Source organism: Corylus avellana, chromosome ca2 (assembly GCF_901000735.1).
Source record: "Corylus avellana chromosome ca2, CavTom2PMs-1.0".
In the NCBI taxonomy this organism is placed as follows: Eukaryota; Viridiplantae; Streptophyta; class Magnoliopsida; order Fagales; family Betulaceae; genus Corylus; species Corylus avellana.
In genome coordinates, this window is record NC_081542.1 from 17,919,813 (window position 1) to 17,940,044 (window position 20,232).

General features: G+C 37.7%; 2 protein-coding genes across 2 annotated transcripts in view; both read right to left on the bottom strand.

Moving 5' to 3' along the window:
- The window catches only part of LOC132172365 (uncharacterized), a gene marked incomplete in the record, with an annotated part of 22,579 nt that extends 9,476 nt beyond the window's left edge, over nt 1-13,103 (bottom strand). Inside the window, 7 exon segments of the mRNA XM_059583852.1 lie at nt 700-798; nt 891-990; nt 1,433-1,503; nt 4,178-4,249; nt 9,773-9,904; nt 12,589-12,854; nt 13,085-13,103. Coding sequence (XP_059439835.1) covers nt 700-798; nt 891-990; nt 1,433-1,503; nt 4,178-4,249; nt 9,773-9,904; nt 12,589-12,738 — 624 coding nt within the window.
- A 1,321-nt stretch (nt 13,104-14,424) lies between these two features.
- LOC132171963 (cathepsin B-like protease 3) lies at nt 14,425-20,200 on the bottom strand. Its single transcript, XM_059583383.1, has 11 exons — nt 19,988-20,200; nt 18,324-18,377; nt 18,001-18,081; nt 17,715-17,871; nt 17,600-17,604; nt 17,435-17,509; nt 17,181-17,306; nt 16,774-16,992; nt 15,147-15,260; nt 15,019-15,054; nt 14,425-14,939 (listed from the first exon to the last, which is right to left on the bottom strand). The coding sequence occupies exons 1-11, from the start codon at nt 20,045-20,047 to the stop codon at nt 14,805-14,807; spliced, it is 1,062 nt and encodes a 353-aa protein (XP_059439366.1). The 5' UTR covers nt 20,048-20,200; the 3' UTR covers nt 14,425-14,804.
- Nucleotides 20,201-20,232: the final 32 nt, after the last annotated feature.

Consider the following 20,232-nt stretch of genomic DNA (forward strand, 5'->3'; position numbering starts at 1 on the left):
AGATAAGATGCACTGTGTCAAGCTGACCAGAAAGGATAGGAGCGAGGATATTGCAATTATGTGCTAGCCATGCATATCTGTATGTTTTTGTTCCAAGTCTTCTGACAATCTAGGCTAAAGAATATTAGGTAGTTAAGATCTTATTCTATTAGGGTTTTTGTTTCATACTGTATTTTAATTCATTAAGAAACATATCCACAGGATAGGAAAGAACAAGTCGCCTCCAGACTTTCATTCCATTTGGGTTTCTTTTTTTTATTCAATCTTGTTAGTATGTGCAAAATGACTCAACCCAAGTACATAGGAAGTGTACTTTCATTCCATTTGTTAAAACTTCGCCCAAATAAGACACTAATGTTGAAGAAGGAAACTTTCCAAACGGCTGATCTGATTGTATCTGATTTCATTTCCATTTATTTCTTATTGATTATATTCCCATATTAAATTGTATCACTTCTCTATATAACATTCTATAACAGAACGATTGATCATCAAGAAAGTAATAAAATCAAATTCTTCCTTTGTATCTTTCAACTATTCAACTATTAAATGTAGCAGAAAGTTATCAATAAAATGAAAAATGGATGATTCGTGATCCCAAACCAATGGGTACTTTGTCTACTTTGAAATCATAAAATTAAAATTAAAATTTAAAATGTGAAAAAAATTAAAATTAAAATTTAAAATGTGAAAACTCACCAAAATATCAAAATCCATCTCCTTAGGTGATTTTTCATCTGTTATAGGAACACGTTCATAGTCAACAAGGTACCTCTCTACTTGTAATTCCTCATACACCTGAACCAAGAGAATAGGCTTTAAATAATTTCTGCGAAAATGGGTGGAATAATCCTGCTTTCCAAATCTGAGATGAGTTCCAATGGTGCTACCTCTAGAGGCGTCTTTACAGAATCACAAGACACCGGTTCCCACTGGTCCACCATCTGACCATCTGGCAGTTCATCAGTGACAAGGATCTTATTTCCATATCTGCTATGTCATATGCACAAATAAAATTTTCTATCATACAAATCAGGAGGAATCAATTGTGAAAACAACAGTGTTGTTAAATCACCACATATCCCATAAACTTTTTTTTGATAAGTAACATATCCCATAAACTTAAGCTAATAGGAAGATGTAAATTTAATCACTTAATCAATACTTCAACACTCCACTTCACATGTGGGCTCAAACTCTATTTTAATAGGTGAAGCCTAACACGTGAAATATTTAATTTAAATGGGGTGATTTGACGGAGTCAAGGTTCGATCCCAGGACCTTTGGCTCTGATACCACATATTAAATCACCACATTTCCCATAAGCTTAAGCTGATATGAAGATGTAAATTTAACCACTTAATCAATACTTCAACTAGTGTATCATAAATAAGACAGTGTAGATACTACAGAGTGCATCAATAGAATATACCTTGCGGCTTCCATCAAGATATCTTCTTTCAATCGAGCTTCCATTTGCTCAACCCTAGCCCTGTTGATTCCCTGATTAATATCAAAAGTCAATCAAGTTGCAAATAGACAAAAATTACAGCGAGTATTACTTCACTTTTGCTGGCAAACCTACAAAAATGTGTGTTTCTACATTTCTATGTTTAGAAAACATATTTGAAGAAGTGGAATCCATTATACACAGGTAATATAGTCATGGTTCTAAGAAAAAAGATTTCATTTTTACTTCTTGTCAATATATAATCCTAATGATTGTTGGATTTATATGCCGATTCTAATAAGAGATTACATGTTCAAATGACTTTGATATTTAGCAAATAACAAAACCTTATTAAAACTGTGAAAGGTGCAGAGCTAATAAACAGGAAGTTTACAAAGCATTCTTAAGATAGGGAAAAAAATCACAAAAAATAGCTAAATCCTAATTTAGAATTAAAAAGAGAATTGAAAACTAGGGGAAGAAGCCATCCAATTAAAAGGTGAGCACAAACTTTGAGTTTTTCATGTGGAAGCTCAATACCATCAAAAGTTCAATTGTTCTTTACCTATCAAAAGAGAATTTTGGATCGTTCTTCACTTTCCTACGCACCACATAATGCATAATGGCACCACACCAAAAGAAATCTTATCTTGCCAAAGGCATTTTACAACTAACGAACATTGTGTTCACTACCCTCAGCGTCACCCAGAAAATCCCAAACCATGGCAAAAGTCCTAAGGCTGTTTAACAACACATGATGAAGTAGAACATGGCCTGTATCTCCCAACAACAGTTACAAATATAACACAAATAAACTATCATCTTTCCATGCTTTGTCAACATCTCCACAGGAAGGACCTCCCCAAAGTTGCTTTCCAAACAATGAAGGCTACCTTAGGCATTCTCCAGGGAAATAAAATTCTTGATTTCCCTGCCAAAGCCTGATAAAAGGATCAAACATTATACTGCTTATGTCTCAATAATCTCCAAGATACCCTACCATCATCTACCCCCAGATCTTCACTAAGTGCAGCATCTCTAAGTAAATCTATAAATAGTCTTGGTTTTATAAATTTTTTTTTTTTTTTTTTTATAAATAAGTGATTCATTGAAAAGCGTACGTAGAGGGGCGCAACCCTAGTACACAAGAAGTATACAAAGAAAGGCTCTACTACAGGCAAAAAGAAGAACATAAAGATAAAAATTGAGACATGGTGAAAATCTTAGGCACACTGCAAGCTTCGGTCCAATGGAACAATGTTTGAATAAGCAACTTTTTGAGCTCTTTCATTGACCTTTCTTGATCTTCAAAACATCTTGCATTCCACTCTCGCCAAATGATCCACATAAGACACAAAGGTGCTATTCGTCACACCTCCTTAGCTGAAATATTACCACGCTAACCACGCCAACACACTAACAAATCTACCACCCCTCCAAACATAACCCATGTGACATCAAAAAGAGTGAGTATTGCACTCCATAACGCTCGTGCCACTTCACAATGAAGGAAAAGATGGTTGATAGACTCACTACTTTGCTTGCACATGCAACAACATCCCACCACAATGATACCTCTTTTACGCAAGTTGTCCAAAGTCAGAATCTTTCCTAGAGTCGCCGTCCACACAAAGAAATTGACTCGCAATGGAACTTTGACTTTCCATATACTCCTCCATGAGAAAGTGGAAGCTTCTATTCCCGAAGAAGAGAGCATGTGAAAAAAAGACTTTACCTCAAAAATATTTCATTTGGAAGTGTTCCACAACATGCAGTCCGTCACTCCCATATGCCTGCAAAAAGCATATAACTTCCCAAAGATGCTGTCACCACCTCTACCTCCCAATCTTGGACAGCTCGTATGAAGGGAACATTCCACTGTATGCTGCCATTGGACAGTTGCATATGATCCTTAACCCATGCCTCATTGCTAGCTATTCGAAATAATTTAGGAAAAGCTTCCTTCAAGGGCTGATTCCTGCACCAATTATCATGCCAAACTCTAATATGGGAACCATCACCTATCCCTAAACTAATAAAGCTTGAGAAAACTTCCCATCTTCTCCGAATATGTTTCCACACTCCCACTCCATAAGGACCCTCCACCATTTTGGTACACCAACCGCCACGCTTGACCTCAACAACCAACCTCCAATATGCCTCTCTTTCCGTAGCATATCTCCATAACCATTTACCCAATAAGGCGAGATTAAAAGTGCGCAAGTTTCGAATGTCCAAACCTCCATCTTGCATGGGCGAGCAGATTTTAGCCCATTTCACTAAATGGAATTTAGTCTCCTCATTTAGTCCACCCCATAGGAAATCTCTTTGTAGCTTCTCCAATCTGTTCGCCACACTCACCGGAATAACATCATAATGAGACCAAATCTAAATGATACGGATAATTACATTCCTAGTTGGAGCATATCTACATTTGTATGAACCTATAAACACTAGTTTGCATATGATGATAACCTTTCTTCTTCTTGCTATCCTTTTGAAAATTAAAGATCAACGCATTTTAAAATATTTGCAGCAACAGGCACCAAAGGATATCATAAAACATCAAATTCAGGTACTGATAATTCCAGAATCTAATATCACAGTGACGAGTGCTAGAATGCAACCGTTCATACTCAAAGTACGAAGTTACGAAGGCAAGAACCTAAAATATTGATGAAAAGATGTGTCAATTCATAGTAGTAAAATTTCTTTACAATGGCATACCGTATATTCGAGGTTGGAGAAGGGCTGCTCCACATCACGCAATACAAAGGGGCGCCCATTGATATACACTACCTGTTTCAAGAATAGAAAGAACAATTTATAAATCGAAACACAAAAGGGAGGCCATAATTTAGATGAGACTTTGAACATCATAGTGCCTAACAATTATTTATTTTTATTTTAGGGTACCTCCTCTTTTTTAAAAAAATTAAAAAATAAAATAAAATAAAATAGGGACGAAGTGTGGGGAGAGAAATGACAAGAAGATGTTGGAACATCAATTTGGAAGAGATGATGGAAGCAGGAGTTAATTTTGATCGTGCTACTAGTAAATGGAATCCTAGTACCCGCCATACCAGACTTGATTTGGGAGATGGGTCCAAAGCATATTCTAGGATGATGTGTGGTGTGAAGAGTTAAGACTCAACAAAGCATTTCGAGGTTTATATAACATTGTTCGTGTGAAGGATGTGCATGTTGCTATTAACATGGATTGCTCAAGTGGTTCCCTTCAATGGAATGTTGGCTTTATTCGTTTAGCTCACGATTGGGAAGTGGATGTTCTAGCTTCCTTCTATACATTGTTGTATTCCCACAAAGCGAGAAGGGGACGGGAGGATAAGCTTCGGTGAGCCCCGTCTCGCAAAGGGAAGTTTGATGTTAGATCATTCTACAAGATCCTTTCTTGTAAAGATGATTTTCCTTTCCCTTGAAAGAGTATTTGGTGGACCAAGACTCCCTCAAAAGTGGCTTTTTTAGCTTGGTCAGTGGTTCTAGGGAAGATTTTTACTATGGGCAACCTTAGGAAGAGACATCTCATAGTGGTTAATAGATGCTACTTGTGTAAATTGAACAGGGAGTTCGTTGATCATCTTCTCCTCCATTGTGAGGTCTCTAGTGCCTTATGAAATGCCATCTTCAGTCGCTTTGGGTTGTCTTGGCTTATGCCTAATTGCGTGGCGAATTTGTTTGCCTGTTAGTGGACGGGTGGTTGCTCTCGAAGTGCTGTATGGTTCCTCTTTGCCTTATGTGGAGCCTCTAGAGAGAGAAATGATAGAAATTTCGAACACCAAAAGAGGATTTTGGAGGAGCTCAAGTCCTTTTTCTTTTTTTCTCTTTACTTGGACAACTGCTTGTTTAACTTCTTTAGTTATTAGCTTTTTTGACTTTCTCGTTCTCTTTTCTACTTCTACTTAGGCATTCTTTTGTATACTTCCTGTGTAGAAGGGTTACGCCTATTTGTGCTTTTTGATATATACAACATTACTTAACTAGTAAATGGAATCCTAGAATGGCACCTTATATCTCTTTAACGCGTAAAGGTATTCATATTATAAATCTTATTAGAACCACTCGATTTTTATCAGAAACTTTGTGATTTAGTTTTTGATGCAGCAAGTAGAGATAACAATTCTTGATTGTTGGTACCAAAAATAAAGTAGCTGATTCAGTAGCATAAGCTACAATAAGGGCTTGTTGTCATTATGTTAATAAAAATGGCTTGGTGGTATGTTAACGAATTGATATACTGTAGAAACAATACTTCATAAGTTCAAGGACTTGAGAACAAAACAGAAGATGGGGGAGACACAATTGTCTTCCGAAACAAGATTCAGCTATGTTGAAGACACAATTATCTCACTTGCTAACTTCTCTAGGCAAGATTAAATATATGACGGGATTACCCGATATTGTAATGATCGTTGACCTGCAAAAAGAATGTACGACTCTTTGAGAATGTATCATTTTTGGAATTCCAACGATTTGTTTAATTGATACAAATTGTGACTCTGATCTCGCAGATATTTCAATTTCAACGAATGATGACGCTATAGCTTCAATCCGATTAATTCTTAACAAATTAGCATTGGCAATGTGTGAAGGTTGTTCTAGCTATATTCGAAATACGTGGTTAATAATAAGATAAATAAATTATTTTGGGATTACTTATAATTTCCATTAGACGTCTATATATTTAAATAGTTCCCTGGGACTCTTGGAATATTATATAAAAGCAATATCTAGTCTCTGTACATTTGATGCTTAAGACATATAGTGCTAACAATGATCTACGTGTTTAAGACCAAATGCTAGAAGGTCCTTCCTCCCCGCCTTACTCCCTTCCTCAAGTGAGGAGCAACAAATACTGATTCTGAAATGTATAATTGTTTCTATTTCTCATGTCAACTCAAAATAACATCATTATACCCACACCACCAACAATGGCAATAGTAGTGATCATAACAATTCAAAGCAGCTCGAAGAGGATTCAAGAACAACAGCATCATCTTGCTTTTTTGAGACCTCTTGGTGCCCCATTTATGGTCACTTTCCTCTTTTCTCTTTTCTGCCTTTTTTAGGCAGTCCATTCTAAACAAAGCTTTGAGCTACACTAAAACAAAGATTTTTTTATTTTCTTTATTTTTTGATAAGAATACACTAAAACAAAGAGTTGATATGATAACTATTAGTGATAATTAAAATTTTCTGTTTTATAACGACTCTGCCATTTGATCTAAGACATCAGTCACCGGGAATGACAACTCATGAATTTGTAGAATCAACTGGTTAGCATACTGGTTAAAATTGGTACCAAGGTCGCTAATGTGTAAGAGGTAAAACACTAACTACTTAACAGATGGATGATATTATTCTATATGGAGCCTATTAGTTTTCAAAATTGTCAATACAGCTCAACTCAACAGTAAACCCAACTAATTTGGGCGAATCATAAGATATGAAAAAAGTAGGCTGTCAACCTACCTTAATTGTTTGGGCTTGAGATCAGCTATGCAAAAAGAAATTATGATGAAGTATTACATAGAAGGAGCTATGCAAGAGATTTCCGCCCGATTAGCCTGGTGGGAGGTATTTACAAAATCATTGCAAAGGTATTAGCAAACAGATTGAAGATAGTGTTGGATAAAATTATCTCCAAATCGCAGAGTGCCTTCATTAAGGGTAGGCAAATTCTAGATCCTATTTTGATTTCTAATAAATGCCTTGATAGTAGGTTGAGGTCGGGGGAGCCGGGGGTGATTTGTAAGATGGATCTAGAAAAAGCTTATGATCATGTGAATTGGGGTTTTCTGTTATATTTGCGTAGGAGGTGTGGTTTCAGGGGGGAAATGGTGTTCTTGGATAGAACATTGCATTTCTTCGGTGCGTTCTTCGATTCTGGTTAATGGTTCCCCTAATGGTTTTTTTAGTAGCTCCAGGAGATTGAGACAAGGGGACCCCCTTTCTCCGTTGTTGTTTGTCTTTGTGACGGAGGTTCTGAGCAAGATGATCTCAGCGGCGGTGCACGAGGGGCTGCTAGAAGGATTCACAATTGGTAATGCTTCTTTCTCACATCTTCTGTTTGCCGATGACACTTTGATCTTTTGCAACGCTATGCCCAGCCAGCTGCATTATTTGAGAAGCGTGTTTTTGTTGTTCGAAACCACTTCCAGGTTGAAGGTAAACTTGGCTAAGTCGGTTTTAATTCCAGTGGGGAATGTGGAGCAAGTGGGTGTGTTAGCCAGCATTTTAGGATGCGGGGTTGCATCTTTGCCAGTGAAGTATCTCGGTCTTCCCCTGGGAGCCTCTTATAAGGCCAAGCATATTTAGGATGGTGTTATTGAGAAGTTAGAATACAGGTTGGCTAGCTGGAAAATGATGTATTTATCGAAGGGTGGTAGGGTCACCCTTATCAAGAGCACCCTGGCTAATTTGCCCACCTATTATTTGTCACTCTTTCCTATCCCGGTGAGTGTTGCTAAGTGTGGGAAACGTGTTTAATGACTTGTATTTTATACGTGTATAGTTAGCTATTTTAGGAAATTTTGTAACAGCATGTATTCCTAGAATGAGGCTGATTTGGTTAGTGTCCTACTCTGTTAGAATATCCCATAAATCATGGGATCTGAAATAACCTAGTTAGTTTTCCTTTTCTACTGCTAGGGTTGATGTATATAGCTAACGTTTTGTGTATTATTCAAATTAATGAAGAAAATTCTTCCACAAAGTGTTTCTCAATTTGTGTCACTAAACGCATCGAGAAGCTTCAACGCCATTTCTATGGGGTGGTATAGGCGAAGAGTTCAAGTTTCACTTGGTAAATTGGGGGAAGGTTTGCACTCCAATCAAGGAGGGAAGGTTGGGTATCAGAAATTTAATGGTGTTCAACCGCGCACTTTTAGGGAAATGGTGGTGGCGCTATGGGTTTGAGAGAGATGCTTGGTGGAGAGTGGCGGTAGATTCGAAGTATGGTAGCTTTTGGGGCGGGTGGTGCTCTCTTGAGCCTGGAGGAGCTCATGGGGTGGGTTGTAGAAGAATATCAGGAAAGGGTGGGAGACCCTTAAAGGCTATACTAGATATGTGGTGGGGGATGGAACGAGGATTAGCTTTTGGCATGACTTGTAGTGTGGAGATTCGGTTCTCAAGGTAGCCTTTCCAGTTTTATATGGAATTGCTCGTGAGAAGAATGCTTCAATTGTGGCTAATATGGAGATGTTGGGAGGTTCAAATCAGTTGAATGTGAGTTTCACCAGAGAGGCACATGATTGGGAATTGGAAGTCTTTGCGTCCTTTCTACAGGTGTTGCATTCAGTCAGAGTGAGACAAGGGTGTGAAGATAGATTGTGGTGGACTTCTTCCAAAAGAGGTCTATTCAAGGTTAAGGTCCTCTTTTATTCTTTGGCTTGTAATGAGGGTAGAAGTTTTCCTTGGAAGAGTGTGTGGCAGACGTAGGCTCCTCCGAGAGCGGCTTTTTTTGTTTGGTCAGTGGCTCTAGGCAAAATTCTGACATTGGATAATCTCAGAAAGCGTCACACCATTGTGATAAACAGGTGTTGCATGTGCAAGAGGAGTAAGGAGACGGTGGATCATCTCCTTCTTCATTGTGAGGTTGCTTCTGCTATGTGGTACGCCACCTTTAGTCGCCTTGGAATGGCCTAGGTGATGCCTAGATGGGTATTTGATCTTTTAGCCTGTTGGTGGTCTTCTGCGAGGCGGAGGAGTGTTGTGGTGTGAAAGATGATGCCTACGTGTCTGTTTTAGTGTTTATGGCAGGAAAGAAACAATAGGTGCTTTATTCACACTTTGTATCTTTGGACTGTGGCACATCTGTCTCCGTTGTCGATTAGTGATGATGATTTCCTTGCTCGCTTTTCTTTTACTAGTTAGGTGATCCTTTGTATACTCCCTGTGTACCTTGGGGCGACTTACGCTTTTAATAAGACTAGCTATTATTTATCAAAAAAAACATAGGAGTTTTTGTGATTGTCAGCAAGTAAACTTATATTTTAGGATTTTAATTTTTGATATAGGAGTAAATGACTCATATGAACTTTCAAAAGCTTTGATGTCTTTCAGTAATATTAATAGCACCAAATATCAGTTAAAAGTTGGCTTCTCTTCGTCTCAGAAAACACTATTTCCTAGTATAGTTCCATTTTTTTATGTTTTAACATTTCATATGGTATTGAGATAAATATTTAATGCTCTAAAAATGATTGTGGTTTCTTGCATTACCGCAAGGGCCAAATATCAAATAAAGGATATGGCTATGAGCAAATATTTAATAAATAGAGTCATGGTAACAAATGAATTTACCGGCTCCTCACGAAGGTTTATCCAAAGAACTTTAGCTTGTTTGCCATCTATTTGAGCCCCAATATGCTTAAGAACATTTCGAATTCCATCGATTTTTGGGATTGCGACACCATGAACACGTAATGAGTCGGCCTATTAATAGCAACCATAGATTAAAAAGGCAGAATAAAACTCAACAGACATGAACTAGAATAAAAATGTCTAAAAATACATTTCAAAGGCATCTGTAGATACAAGCACTCCACAATGCATATAGATCACAGCTCGAGAATAAATTTTAGTCTTACGTCCAGTGGAAGCCTCGTTATACAATGCAATATGACAAATGACATTAGTTTTATGATTCAAATAGAAAAAGATACTTACCCCCTACGACTGAAAGTATATAAGAAATCCAAGAGGGATGGAATAAACAATTCTAGGAACATTCATCCAATAATACAATGACCTATATATATATATATATATTGAATAAGTGAGTTTTTTTACAAAAGTAAACAACATTCCAGAAAATCTGGAAACCAGCTGCAAATCAGCAGCTAACCACCAAAAACTCCTTTACACAGAAAAAACAAACAAAACCTATATCCTCTGTTATCTACAACCACATTTTCTATACAATCAAAGAGAAAACAGACACTATAAAGTTTCTAAACTCCAAGAATACTATCCAGTAGACCCCAGTTCCTGCATAAGACTTCATTCTCTCTACTTTTTTGATATCTGCCTTTAGGCACAGCTTGCATTCTTATTTCCCATCGAATCTTCAGAATGATCTTCTCTTCAGTTTGCACATGGTTCCCATTTCTTATATTATTCCTCTCCCTCCACAAATTGTAAACTGAAGCACTTAGCCAAAGTCTGAATACCACTGCTTGCAATTCTTTATCTGCCCATTCTTTTACAACTCTCTCAATTATATCTTCCCAGTCAATTGGAGGGTCATCTTTTAAGCATTTACTTAAATTTTCCAACCAGACCCTTTTGCTAAAGTTGCACTGAAAGAATAGGTGACTTCTCCCTTCAATGCACCTTCTACAAAAACCACAAAGAACATTTACCACCATAACCCCATCTGAGTAATCTCTCCCTGTTGTGAGGCTATCACGGGCTGCCAACCACAAGACGAGGGCTTGTCTTGGAATTGATAGAGAGAACCAGATTAATCTCCACCATGTTACCTGTGGCAACTTATACCGAATATGCCCATGTTTCAGCACAATTGTAAATTCCCCTCGTTGAAATGCTCCAAGTGGGCCGGTCATTCTCACCAATACTCACCATAGGTAGTTGACTTTGAATTTTAACAAGGTCCCCAGATTTTGCAGGCTGCCAACACCATTTTTTATCTATAAGAACACTGGACAGTATAGCATTAAGCCAGCTGCCAGCATCATAGAGGACTCTATGCCCAATACCTCATAAAGAACCCCATTTTTAAATTATCTATTTAGATACACTCGAATAACCCCCTTTTAAAATTAGAATATATATAACGAAACCCTATTCCAGTCTGTCCCGGTATAGAATGAACTTATAATCATGGAATTGACTCCATCGGCGGATTAGATTTTATAAGTTCATAACCCAAGCCAATTCCCAGTTTGGGATGAACAGATCTACTAATTCTTTGATTCCAGTTAGATAAGAAGGATCTTGAACTAAGAGATAGATTCTAGAATCTAAAAAAGGGTATCCCGAGCATTTTCAATAATCGGGTTTATTGATATTCCTGGTATAGTAGATGCTATCAAACATACAATCATACTCAATTCAATGGAATTGTTTGATCTTAAACTTAAAGGGAATCTTCTACAATTTCGCGCATGAGCGGTTATTTCTTGGTTACGTCTAGTCATTAATAACTTGATTATTTTTAGATAATAGTAGATAGAAACAATGCTCGTAAGGAGTCCTATTGAAACCAAGAAATATAGACGTGTCTGCCATCCACATGGAATAAATGAAGTTTTATGAAAAAACTTGCTAGTTGAGGAAGACCTCCTAAGGATAAGAGCCTTAGGGCAAAAGAGAGCCAAAAAATGATATTTAGTGTATAATCCTGCATACTCTTGAAAGTTATCAATTCCACTACTTAGACCATATGATACAATGCAAGCAAAAGTTCATAGATTCATGGAGATCTAGAACAACATATAAGTTATCATGCTTGCATATCCACCATTGAGTACACCTATTGGACCTTTTGCTTTTTACTTTTCACTTTTTTGGTAATAGGGTTTTAAAATTAAGAAATATTGGTGAGGTTAAAAGTAATGAGGATAGATAAACTGAACGAAGAACAATTTGGTCTCAAAATGCAATTTAAATGGTCATAGAAATTAGTGCAAACCTCCAACATACGAGTAATGGAAGTTTTTGACGGTAAATCGGTAGTCAAACGAGCGACTAGCAAATTACATTTAGCATTCAGGAGCATAACAATAAGTAGAACTTTTCTTTCCTTTCTTTTTTTTTAAAAAAAAAAAAAAACGCTGTTCCAACTTCTTGGCCCCCAAACAAAAGCGCCGTTTCCGACAAAGAAAATGCAGGATAGAGTAAAATTAATAAGATGAACAATAGGTATATAAGTTAGGGATGAACAATTCATATAAAAAATAAAAAATAAAAAAAAGCTTTCTCGCAAAGAATCTAAAGAAGAAATGGAAAATAAAACAATAAACAAGATAAGAGAGGAGCAAAAAGATATCTAAGAAGAGTAGGCAGCACTGAGACGTGCGCCATGGGTGGGGGTGGGGTGTAGAGGGAGAGAGAGAGAGAGGAAAATGGGAAAGGAAACAAGAAGAGGGAAGAACCTGACGGTAATTGGGAGCACCATCGATCTGGGGAGACAAACGTTTGTTCTGGCAGCCTGGGAAATGGTCGCTCTTGAGAATGGTCTTCTTACCCAGTACTGATCCACCTCTCAGCTTCATCACCTGTTCCGGCTCCTTTGGCATCGACATTGCTCTTTTGACACACGAACACAATCCACTCCAAAATGCGGTACAACTGTGGCACAGAAGATGATGCCCCAACAACACGCGCTACTACCAAAGTCCGCTTCTACTAGCCTAGTAGCCTACTAGTGAAAATCTAATTAGTACACAAGTCTAACTTGGGCTCTAAACAAGAACGAAGACATTCGAAAGAAAGAAAGGAAATCTAATTTGACAAGCGAGAGAGAGACGGATAAATTTTAGGTAATCCTGCTACTTATCACCTATATCATATAATACTATTTCTTTATCTCTCTACTTATTAAAAAAAAGGGGAAAAATGCATATGCCTATATGAAATGTGAATCCGCACTTTGAGTTGGGAGGGCCTTTTCAGCTACTCTCAATGGGCGTGAAACGTGAAACCCTTCCGCCGAGTCCCAACATTCGCAACGTGGAACGCGTGTACATATATGGAGTAAATTTTTTATTTCACGACTCTCAGAAAAAAAAAAAAAAAATTCTTTCCACTGGCTCTGGATACCCAACCTCCCATCACCAGCCGCCACCTACCCTTACACTTTTGGATAATCTTCTGCCGGAAAATACCCGCCACAAATTTTATTCCATCTTATTTCATTTCTTTTTTATAAGATACACACCACAGGAGAGTTTTGAATATAAAAAGTCCCACGTTGCGAATGTGGAAAATATGTTGTTTCTGCTTCTCTTGCAATGCAAAATTATTAATCAAATAAGAAAGTGGCAGTGACCTGTTCAGCCAGTAGATGGTTGGTCTAGTCTGAGAACTTGCATGCAAAAAGCACATTATTGTAAGGTATTTTTTGTTTTTATTTAAAAAAAAAAATGTTTTGATATGATATAAAGAAAAAAGCAATTAATTTTAGTGTAGTATTTTTTTTTTTTTTTTTTTTTTTTTACTTCCTTCTCAACTACCAATATTAATTCACCGGTTTCCATCATTTTAGCTCCAGCCGGTTCTTTGAATTTTGCAGCAGCAACACGATGAACAGTGCTTGACTAATTATGGGGATTGTTTGAATTACTGAAATCCCCCTTTGATTTCATGCCTCCCATGCGAACTGTTTCTACTTTGTTGTAATGAATGTTTTCAGCCCTTAACTTGGTCCATATTTCCCCCTTGAAGGGATGATCTTGTGCATCCGGGCAACAATTAGAAATGGAAAGTTAGTTAGGTAATAGGCTCAATATCCTCAATAGACAAGGATGGGATGAAATTCCATACAATACATGTCGAAGAGTAGCTATAAGTGTAGTTTTCAGAATGGTTTATAGAGAAATAGCTTCCCCCACCAAGGTAGGATTAGATGAGGATATGTGGTCAGACTCAACAGGTTGAAGCTTTGGTGGGTTTTCATTCCAGTTCAAAGCCTCAGTTTGTCTGATGATAGTACAATCTCAGAAGTTTGATGAGCCATGCAAGAAATAAACTGAAGAAAGGAGAATAAAAGAAGAAGAAACAGAAGAAAGATAGATAGAAGAAGATAAAAGGGAGAAAGGGAAAACCGGAAAGAAAGAGAACTAGAGAACACAAGGTTCTGGAAAAGCTTTTGGCCATTTACACTGAAAACAAAAAACAAAAACAATATACTACCGGGGTAGTTTTTGCAGTTTAGCTATATATGGATTTTGCTAAAATCATGATTGCATCAATAGAACAGTATCTCTGTGTATCGATGACTCAATGACCCGGTCTCAATAAAATTATTTGCACAAATCAATTATAGACTTCACACCCAACCAGCATCTAATTGGTATCAGTTTGATCCTTTGATGACATAATTAATCCATGTTTTAACACTTTCATTTCCCAACAGTCATAAATTAAAGTTCTTATGGGGGAATAACAGGATTGGGATCCCCTGTTGTTGAGCCTGAATTTCACAGAAATTTGGCAGCTTAAGAGAAGGGTTTGTGGAACCCACCTGCTCCAAACATGCTAAGATGTGGGGCCTACTTGCTCAGACAAACCAGCAACCACATCCTAAGACATGGAATCCATCCGTCCGGGCAGCCTAATAACAGGGATCCCCATCCAGAGTAACCTATTGTCAAACTGAAACATCTGCAACACCATCCACAGTCGCAACTTCTCTTAAAAGATTTTTGGAAGAAGGCAAACCAGCAACCACGTCCTCTTCAATACCACACTCGTTTGTCCCTCTTCTGATCATGAAATAACCATCCTGCCATCAAATTCAGTTAGTAATTGAAATTTTGTGAAGGCACACTTTTGAAATGGATAACAATTTCATGAAAACGTACATCACCCCAGCTTCTATTCCACTGATTCGCAAGAAGCTGAAACAGAGAAAAGTAAAAATCAGCATATGATCTTCACAAATCTTGTTGCTACAAAATTTAAATGTTATAAGTAGAAAATAGCAAGATACCCAATAGTCCTCTCCGGAAGCAGTTGTCCCCCATCCTATTAGTTTAACGGCATGACCTCCCATCACATCACCTGCAACGTGTTTGTAAACTCCAGATTTGTAATGAGCAAAATCCTGTAAATGGTGAAAAAAACCCTAATAATGTTAAGATCCGTATATTCTCTAATAGATAGATGACAAAAAAAAAGAAGTTATTTTCTAGCAACTGGTTGTAAAATGCAAAACACTGAAAGAACAAAGGTTGCGGCCAGATATACCTTTTACTGATTTTGTTGGAAGAATCATAATGATCAAATAAGTACATTATCTAACAGCAAAATAACAAGAAATGCCTCTTGCAACTGGTTGTAAAATTGCAAAACAATTGAAAGAACAAAGGTACTAACAAGATAATCCTTACTCATTTTCTTCGAGGCAGTGCAAATAAAGAATGAAATGCACAAGTGTGGAAAAAAAATTGAACTCTTTTTTATTTTTAGCTTCATCTTTTTGTTTAAAGGCAGACGGATCAGGTGCCCTGTTCTATAAAGCACTCCAACTTACAAGGTAGATTGACTGGGTCAGGAAGGAGTTACATTCTGGAACCAATCCGCCAGTGAAAAGAGAACTTGGGCTGGATAGGCAGGAGCAACAGGAACTAACTGCTAACTAGCCTTCTGAAGCTCTCTTGCTTGTTCCCAAAGAAAACACCAGTGTTGCCCCTTCTCCAACAGGTATGTTGCCTTATGCTTCCTGGAGTCAATACCCCTAGTAGAGCATAACAAAATATCCACTCAAACTATTTGAACAAGCTGCCCTTCATAATGCATAATAAATGGCTCTAGCTTTGCTTGCTTTCTTCATCAGCGCTCACCACAATGAATCACTCATCCTGCCTTTAAGATGGGGACAATCAAGATTCCTGTGGCTTTAACAACCAGCTGAACCCTACAGGCCCAGCATGTTACTAAAAGGCAGTTTGCATCACACAACTGACAGATGAGAGTAGCGCCCAACTAAATCAAACTGACATATAAGGGACCTTAAATATGCAATACTGGGCTTTTCCAATTTCTACTTTCAACAAGCCATACTTTAGGATGCCGGCCTAACAGCTTAAGTGGGCATATAAGGGTAATATGGAACGCCTAATGAAGCCACAGTAAAGATCAGGTGATCTCTAAATGTACTTCCTCAAACTTGATGTCAGGCTGCATTGTGAGAAAGAGCTCTTACTTGAAGAGGTGTGGGTGATTGGAAGGTGGAGTCTGCTTGTGTATTCTCAGGGGAAGGAGTTCTGCCATGGTACATATGAGAGTGGCTTGGTCGTCCACATTTGTGCACACCTCTTATGCACACTTCTCATTTGTATCATTAATTGTTAACTTTGATCAAAATCAATCATACGGATAAGAGGTGTGAAAATAACAATTTCCGTTTGCTTTGATTCAGTTCTAGTTATGTCTTGATACTGTCAGTTTTCTTTTGGTCTAATAGAATTCTCTGTTATACTTATCACGAAAAATAAAAATTCTCTTGTTATCACACTAAAAGAAAGAAAAGATGGAAGTAACAATGTTAAAAATCATGCCGACAGAAGTTGCAGCAAATTCAACTACAAAGTATGAAGCAAGAACTAATCTTTTACCTCATAAACGGTGAAGGAGACCTCAACTGGTCCATTCTTATAAACTTCTGTCATAATACTGTAGGGATCAGAGCTAATTCTATATGCACCAACACTATAGTGCTTTGAATCCCTCCATAGCTGGTTCTTATCTACACACTTCCTAACGCAGCTGGGAGTAGGATATGCAGGCTCACAGCCAGGGTGGGAACAGCCAATATTGTCAAAGTATGGGTCACACTGTGAGGCAGAAATTTTTTTCATTAGGCATACAACCACAAGGATCCAAAGCCAGTGGAAAAAAGAAACTTGGTCAGGCAAAATTCCACATGAAAAAAACTTAAACGCGTGCGCACAGAGAGAGAGAGAGAGAGAGAGTGATAGAGCCTACAGAATCATGGTAAGAAACAGAGGCAAAAACTTGTTACCTCTTCAGTGACAACACCGTGGTGGACAAAGTATCGCCAAGCATTAATTGGATACCCCCCATCACAACCACTTCCACACATAAACCCACAGCATGCTAATAGATCATTGACAGATAGAGATATATTCTGCAGTAAACACATATAGAAATTTACACCCCCAAAAAAGTAAACCATACTGAAATATCAAAACAAGGTATTATATATATATATAAAGGACAAGAAGTCAAGCTGTTTCCAATAAGAGTTTCGATCACCATGCCAAAATGGATGCAAAAACGATCAGTTAGTGATTCAACAGCACCAAACGCCCAACAAGAACCACAGTGACCCTGAAACATAAAAACCCAACAGTTTTGAAAAATTTCAGAATTTATTTATTCAAGGAGATATAATTGTGCAAGAAGTAAAAACAGAATTACCTGATCTTTAATAGTGAAATTTGGTCCAGCATTTTACATATTACAAAAGGAAACCATCAGGATTTCTGAAAGAATCTGTTGATGACAAAATACAAGAACCAACAAAGTAACTAACCTAGAATTCTTCCAATTGTATTACATTGTGGCCAAGCAATTCTCGCATCAAAACTACTTGGCAATTTAAAGGATTCTGGATGAGTTATAAGAGGGGTATTCCACAAATCCTTTTGAGGAGTTGGTTTGACTCCAAGAAGGTGCTTAAATTGCCCAACCTGTGCATAAGAAGAGTCATTGGCAAGTCATATACAAAAAATAAATTTGCATGTGTCATCATATATAAGAAAGTGGAAAACAATCTTAAAAATTAATCACAAAAACGTTCCTGACAGTTGAAGGCTTACAGTATAATTGGAGAATTGAGGATTCATGGCAGCTTCCCATCCAGCCTTAGGGTCCTCGTTTATCTGTTTAACTATTGACTCCTGCAATGGCCATATGAGAGCCAAAACTAAATCATTGTGAATTCCACCCAAAGCAAATAGAGTGGTACTTATTTACAAATAACTTGGTAAGTAGGCAGTTAGTTTATTTTGATAAGTTCCCAGACAAACATCTGAACATCTGTTCCAAGGACATTGGCAGTTGAAATATTTCCATTAATTTGGTAATAAAATGTTTATTACTAACCACAGAGAGAGAGAGAGAGAGAGTGTAAGGAAAGTACCTGAAGAATACGGGAGTTAAGTTTGATACTGGGAACTGGTTTGACAGCAATGACCTGCAAATAACATGGCTACGATGTTCACATAGTGATTTCAAAACTTCAAACATAAAGAAAAACCAAGTCATCTGAAAGCATAACCGTGATGAAAGACTTGGAAAAATACACGGCATGCTAGAATGTCCCATTCCAATATACGTGAGCTACTAAGAAGCCATCTCAGAGATACCAGAATACACAGGAGCAGAACTAGAATTTGAGATTTGGCGGGTAAAAATAAAATAAAAAATTGGAAGGTAAAAATTTGATTTTAAAGAATTATAGGAGTATTTTTTTAAAAATTTGGGGAAGACATGGTGGCTGGTGGAGGGGCCCTCAAGCCACCATGAATTTTCGCCCCTCAATACACCACTACCCAAGTAGGTGGGCCTTGCACCCAGGCAGCCAGGGACCTGCTCGAATACCCTGGACCTGTATCCCCCTCTCATTTCTTATCCGAATTCTCTGGAATTTGGGCAGTAAATCTTAGGGAATTGGATCCACATGCCATACAGACAGGCGTTTTCATGACTTAGCCTTCCCATAAAATCAAATCCCATTATTCCCCGTGGTTTTGTACCGTTACATAACTTATGATGTCCGTTTTAGCTTGCTCCTCTTTCTAGTTGAATTGTTGTTTGTGTAAGGTATTTTCGAATATGTATAGAAGAAAGCTACATAAAGAATTTCACCACTTCTTCTCCAAGTTGCAGATTATTATAATTCACAACAAATACCCATCAGAAAAGAACTTTCCAGAGAATAAATTGTTCAGTCAGAGGCCATGAACACGAACTTGGATCATTCTGTTCAAATGTACATCAAGCCTAGTTTGAAGCTCATATGATAATAAAATTAACAATACAGAAAAAACGATCACAAAAGTAAAATTAGTGTCATATGAAGAAATTTCTATAAGCATACGAGTCGGGGGGTCACAGAAAACACAAGTTCTTCGCACCCCGGCCCCTTCTTAAAAAAAAATTAATTAATTATAAAAAATAAAAAAAATAAAAAAGGAGTTCAAACGGCTGGAAAAGTTCAATCAGCCGGTGACCATTCCTCTTAAAGCAGAGTTCTTAATCACCCTTCTCCTTCCCTTGGCCAAAAAATTACCTAATAAAAGAAAAGGAAAGAGCCGAAATAAACTTGACCAACGATGCAGAGTGAACCTCCCTCTGCAGAAAATCATGAGATCCTCCGCATAACACAAGAGGGTGATTCTAGAGGATTCTCCCTTATCAGGCTTCGAACAGTCTAAGAGAAGGGTTACAGGATTCAAATGCTCTAGGTCCCGTAGTCTTGGAGCAGGTGAATCCTTCTGTTATAGAGTCCAAAATTCTATAAAATTCGGCCAGCCTAATAAACAGAATGGTTACCATCCTAGGAATTAGACCCATTTACTAAGAGCATATGAGTCCCACAATTTCTTTAAGCTTCGGACACCCTAATAACAGAATTCTCACGCATAACAGAGAATCCACGTTCTCATTCAATTTACTCGAAATCGGTCCGCTGGACAAGTTCTATGAAACAAAATAATTGGTCTAAATAAGAAACGAGATATGGGATCAAAAAATAAGAGAAAGACGGAGCAAAGTAAGAGAAAAGGAGTCGAGCATACGTACCAGGGGATGGAAGCCGGAAATGGCCACCAAGACTAAGAACGAGAACGCCAAATACGACATCGTTGTGGCAACTGCCCAGTATTCCGTCGATCGAGGTTGAAGAATGAGACGATAAGATGAGCTTGCGGTCGCAGGGTGCCAACTGACTAAATCGGTTGCTTCTCCAAATTTTGTTAAGACTTGAAGAAAACGACAGAATGACAGAATGACCAATAATTGTTGGTCAAGCATTCCAAGCAGCTTGA

Excerpts from the sequence above, each read along its gene's own strand:
- LOC132171963 (XM_059583383.1), bottom strand. The coding sequence starts at position 20,047 with ATGTCGTATTTGGCGTTCTCGTTCTTAGTCTTGGTGGCCATTTCCGGC. Across the intron at positions 18,082-18,323 it reads TTAACTCCCGTATTCTTCAG|GAGTCAATAGTTAAACAGAT; the intron begins GTACTTTCCTTA and ends TGGCCATTGCAG. Across the intron at positions 15,055-15,146 it reads CTTCCGGAGAGGACTATTGG|CTTCTTGCGAATCAGTGGAA; the intron begins GTATCTTGCTAT and ends TCTCTGTTTCAG.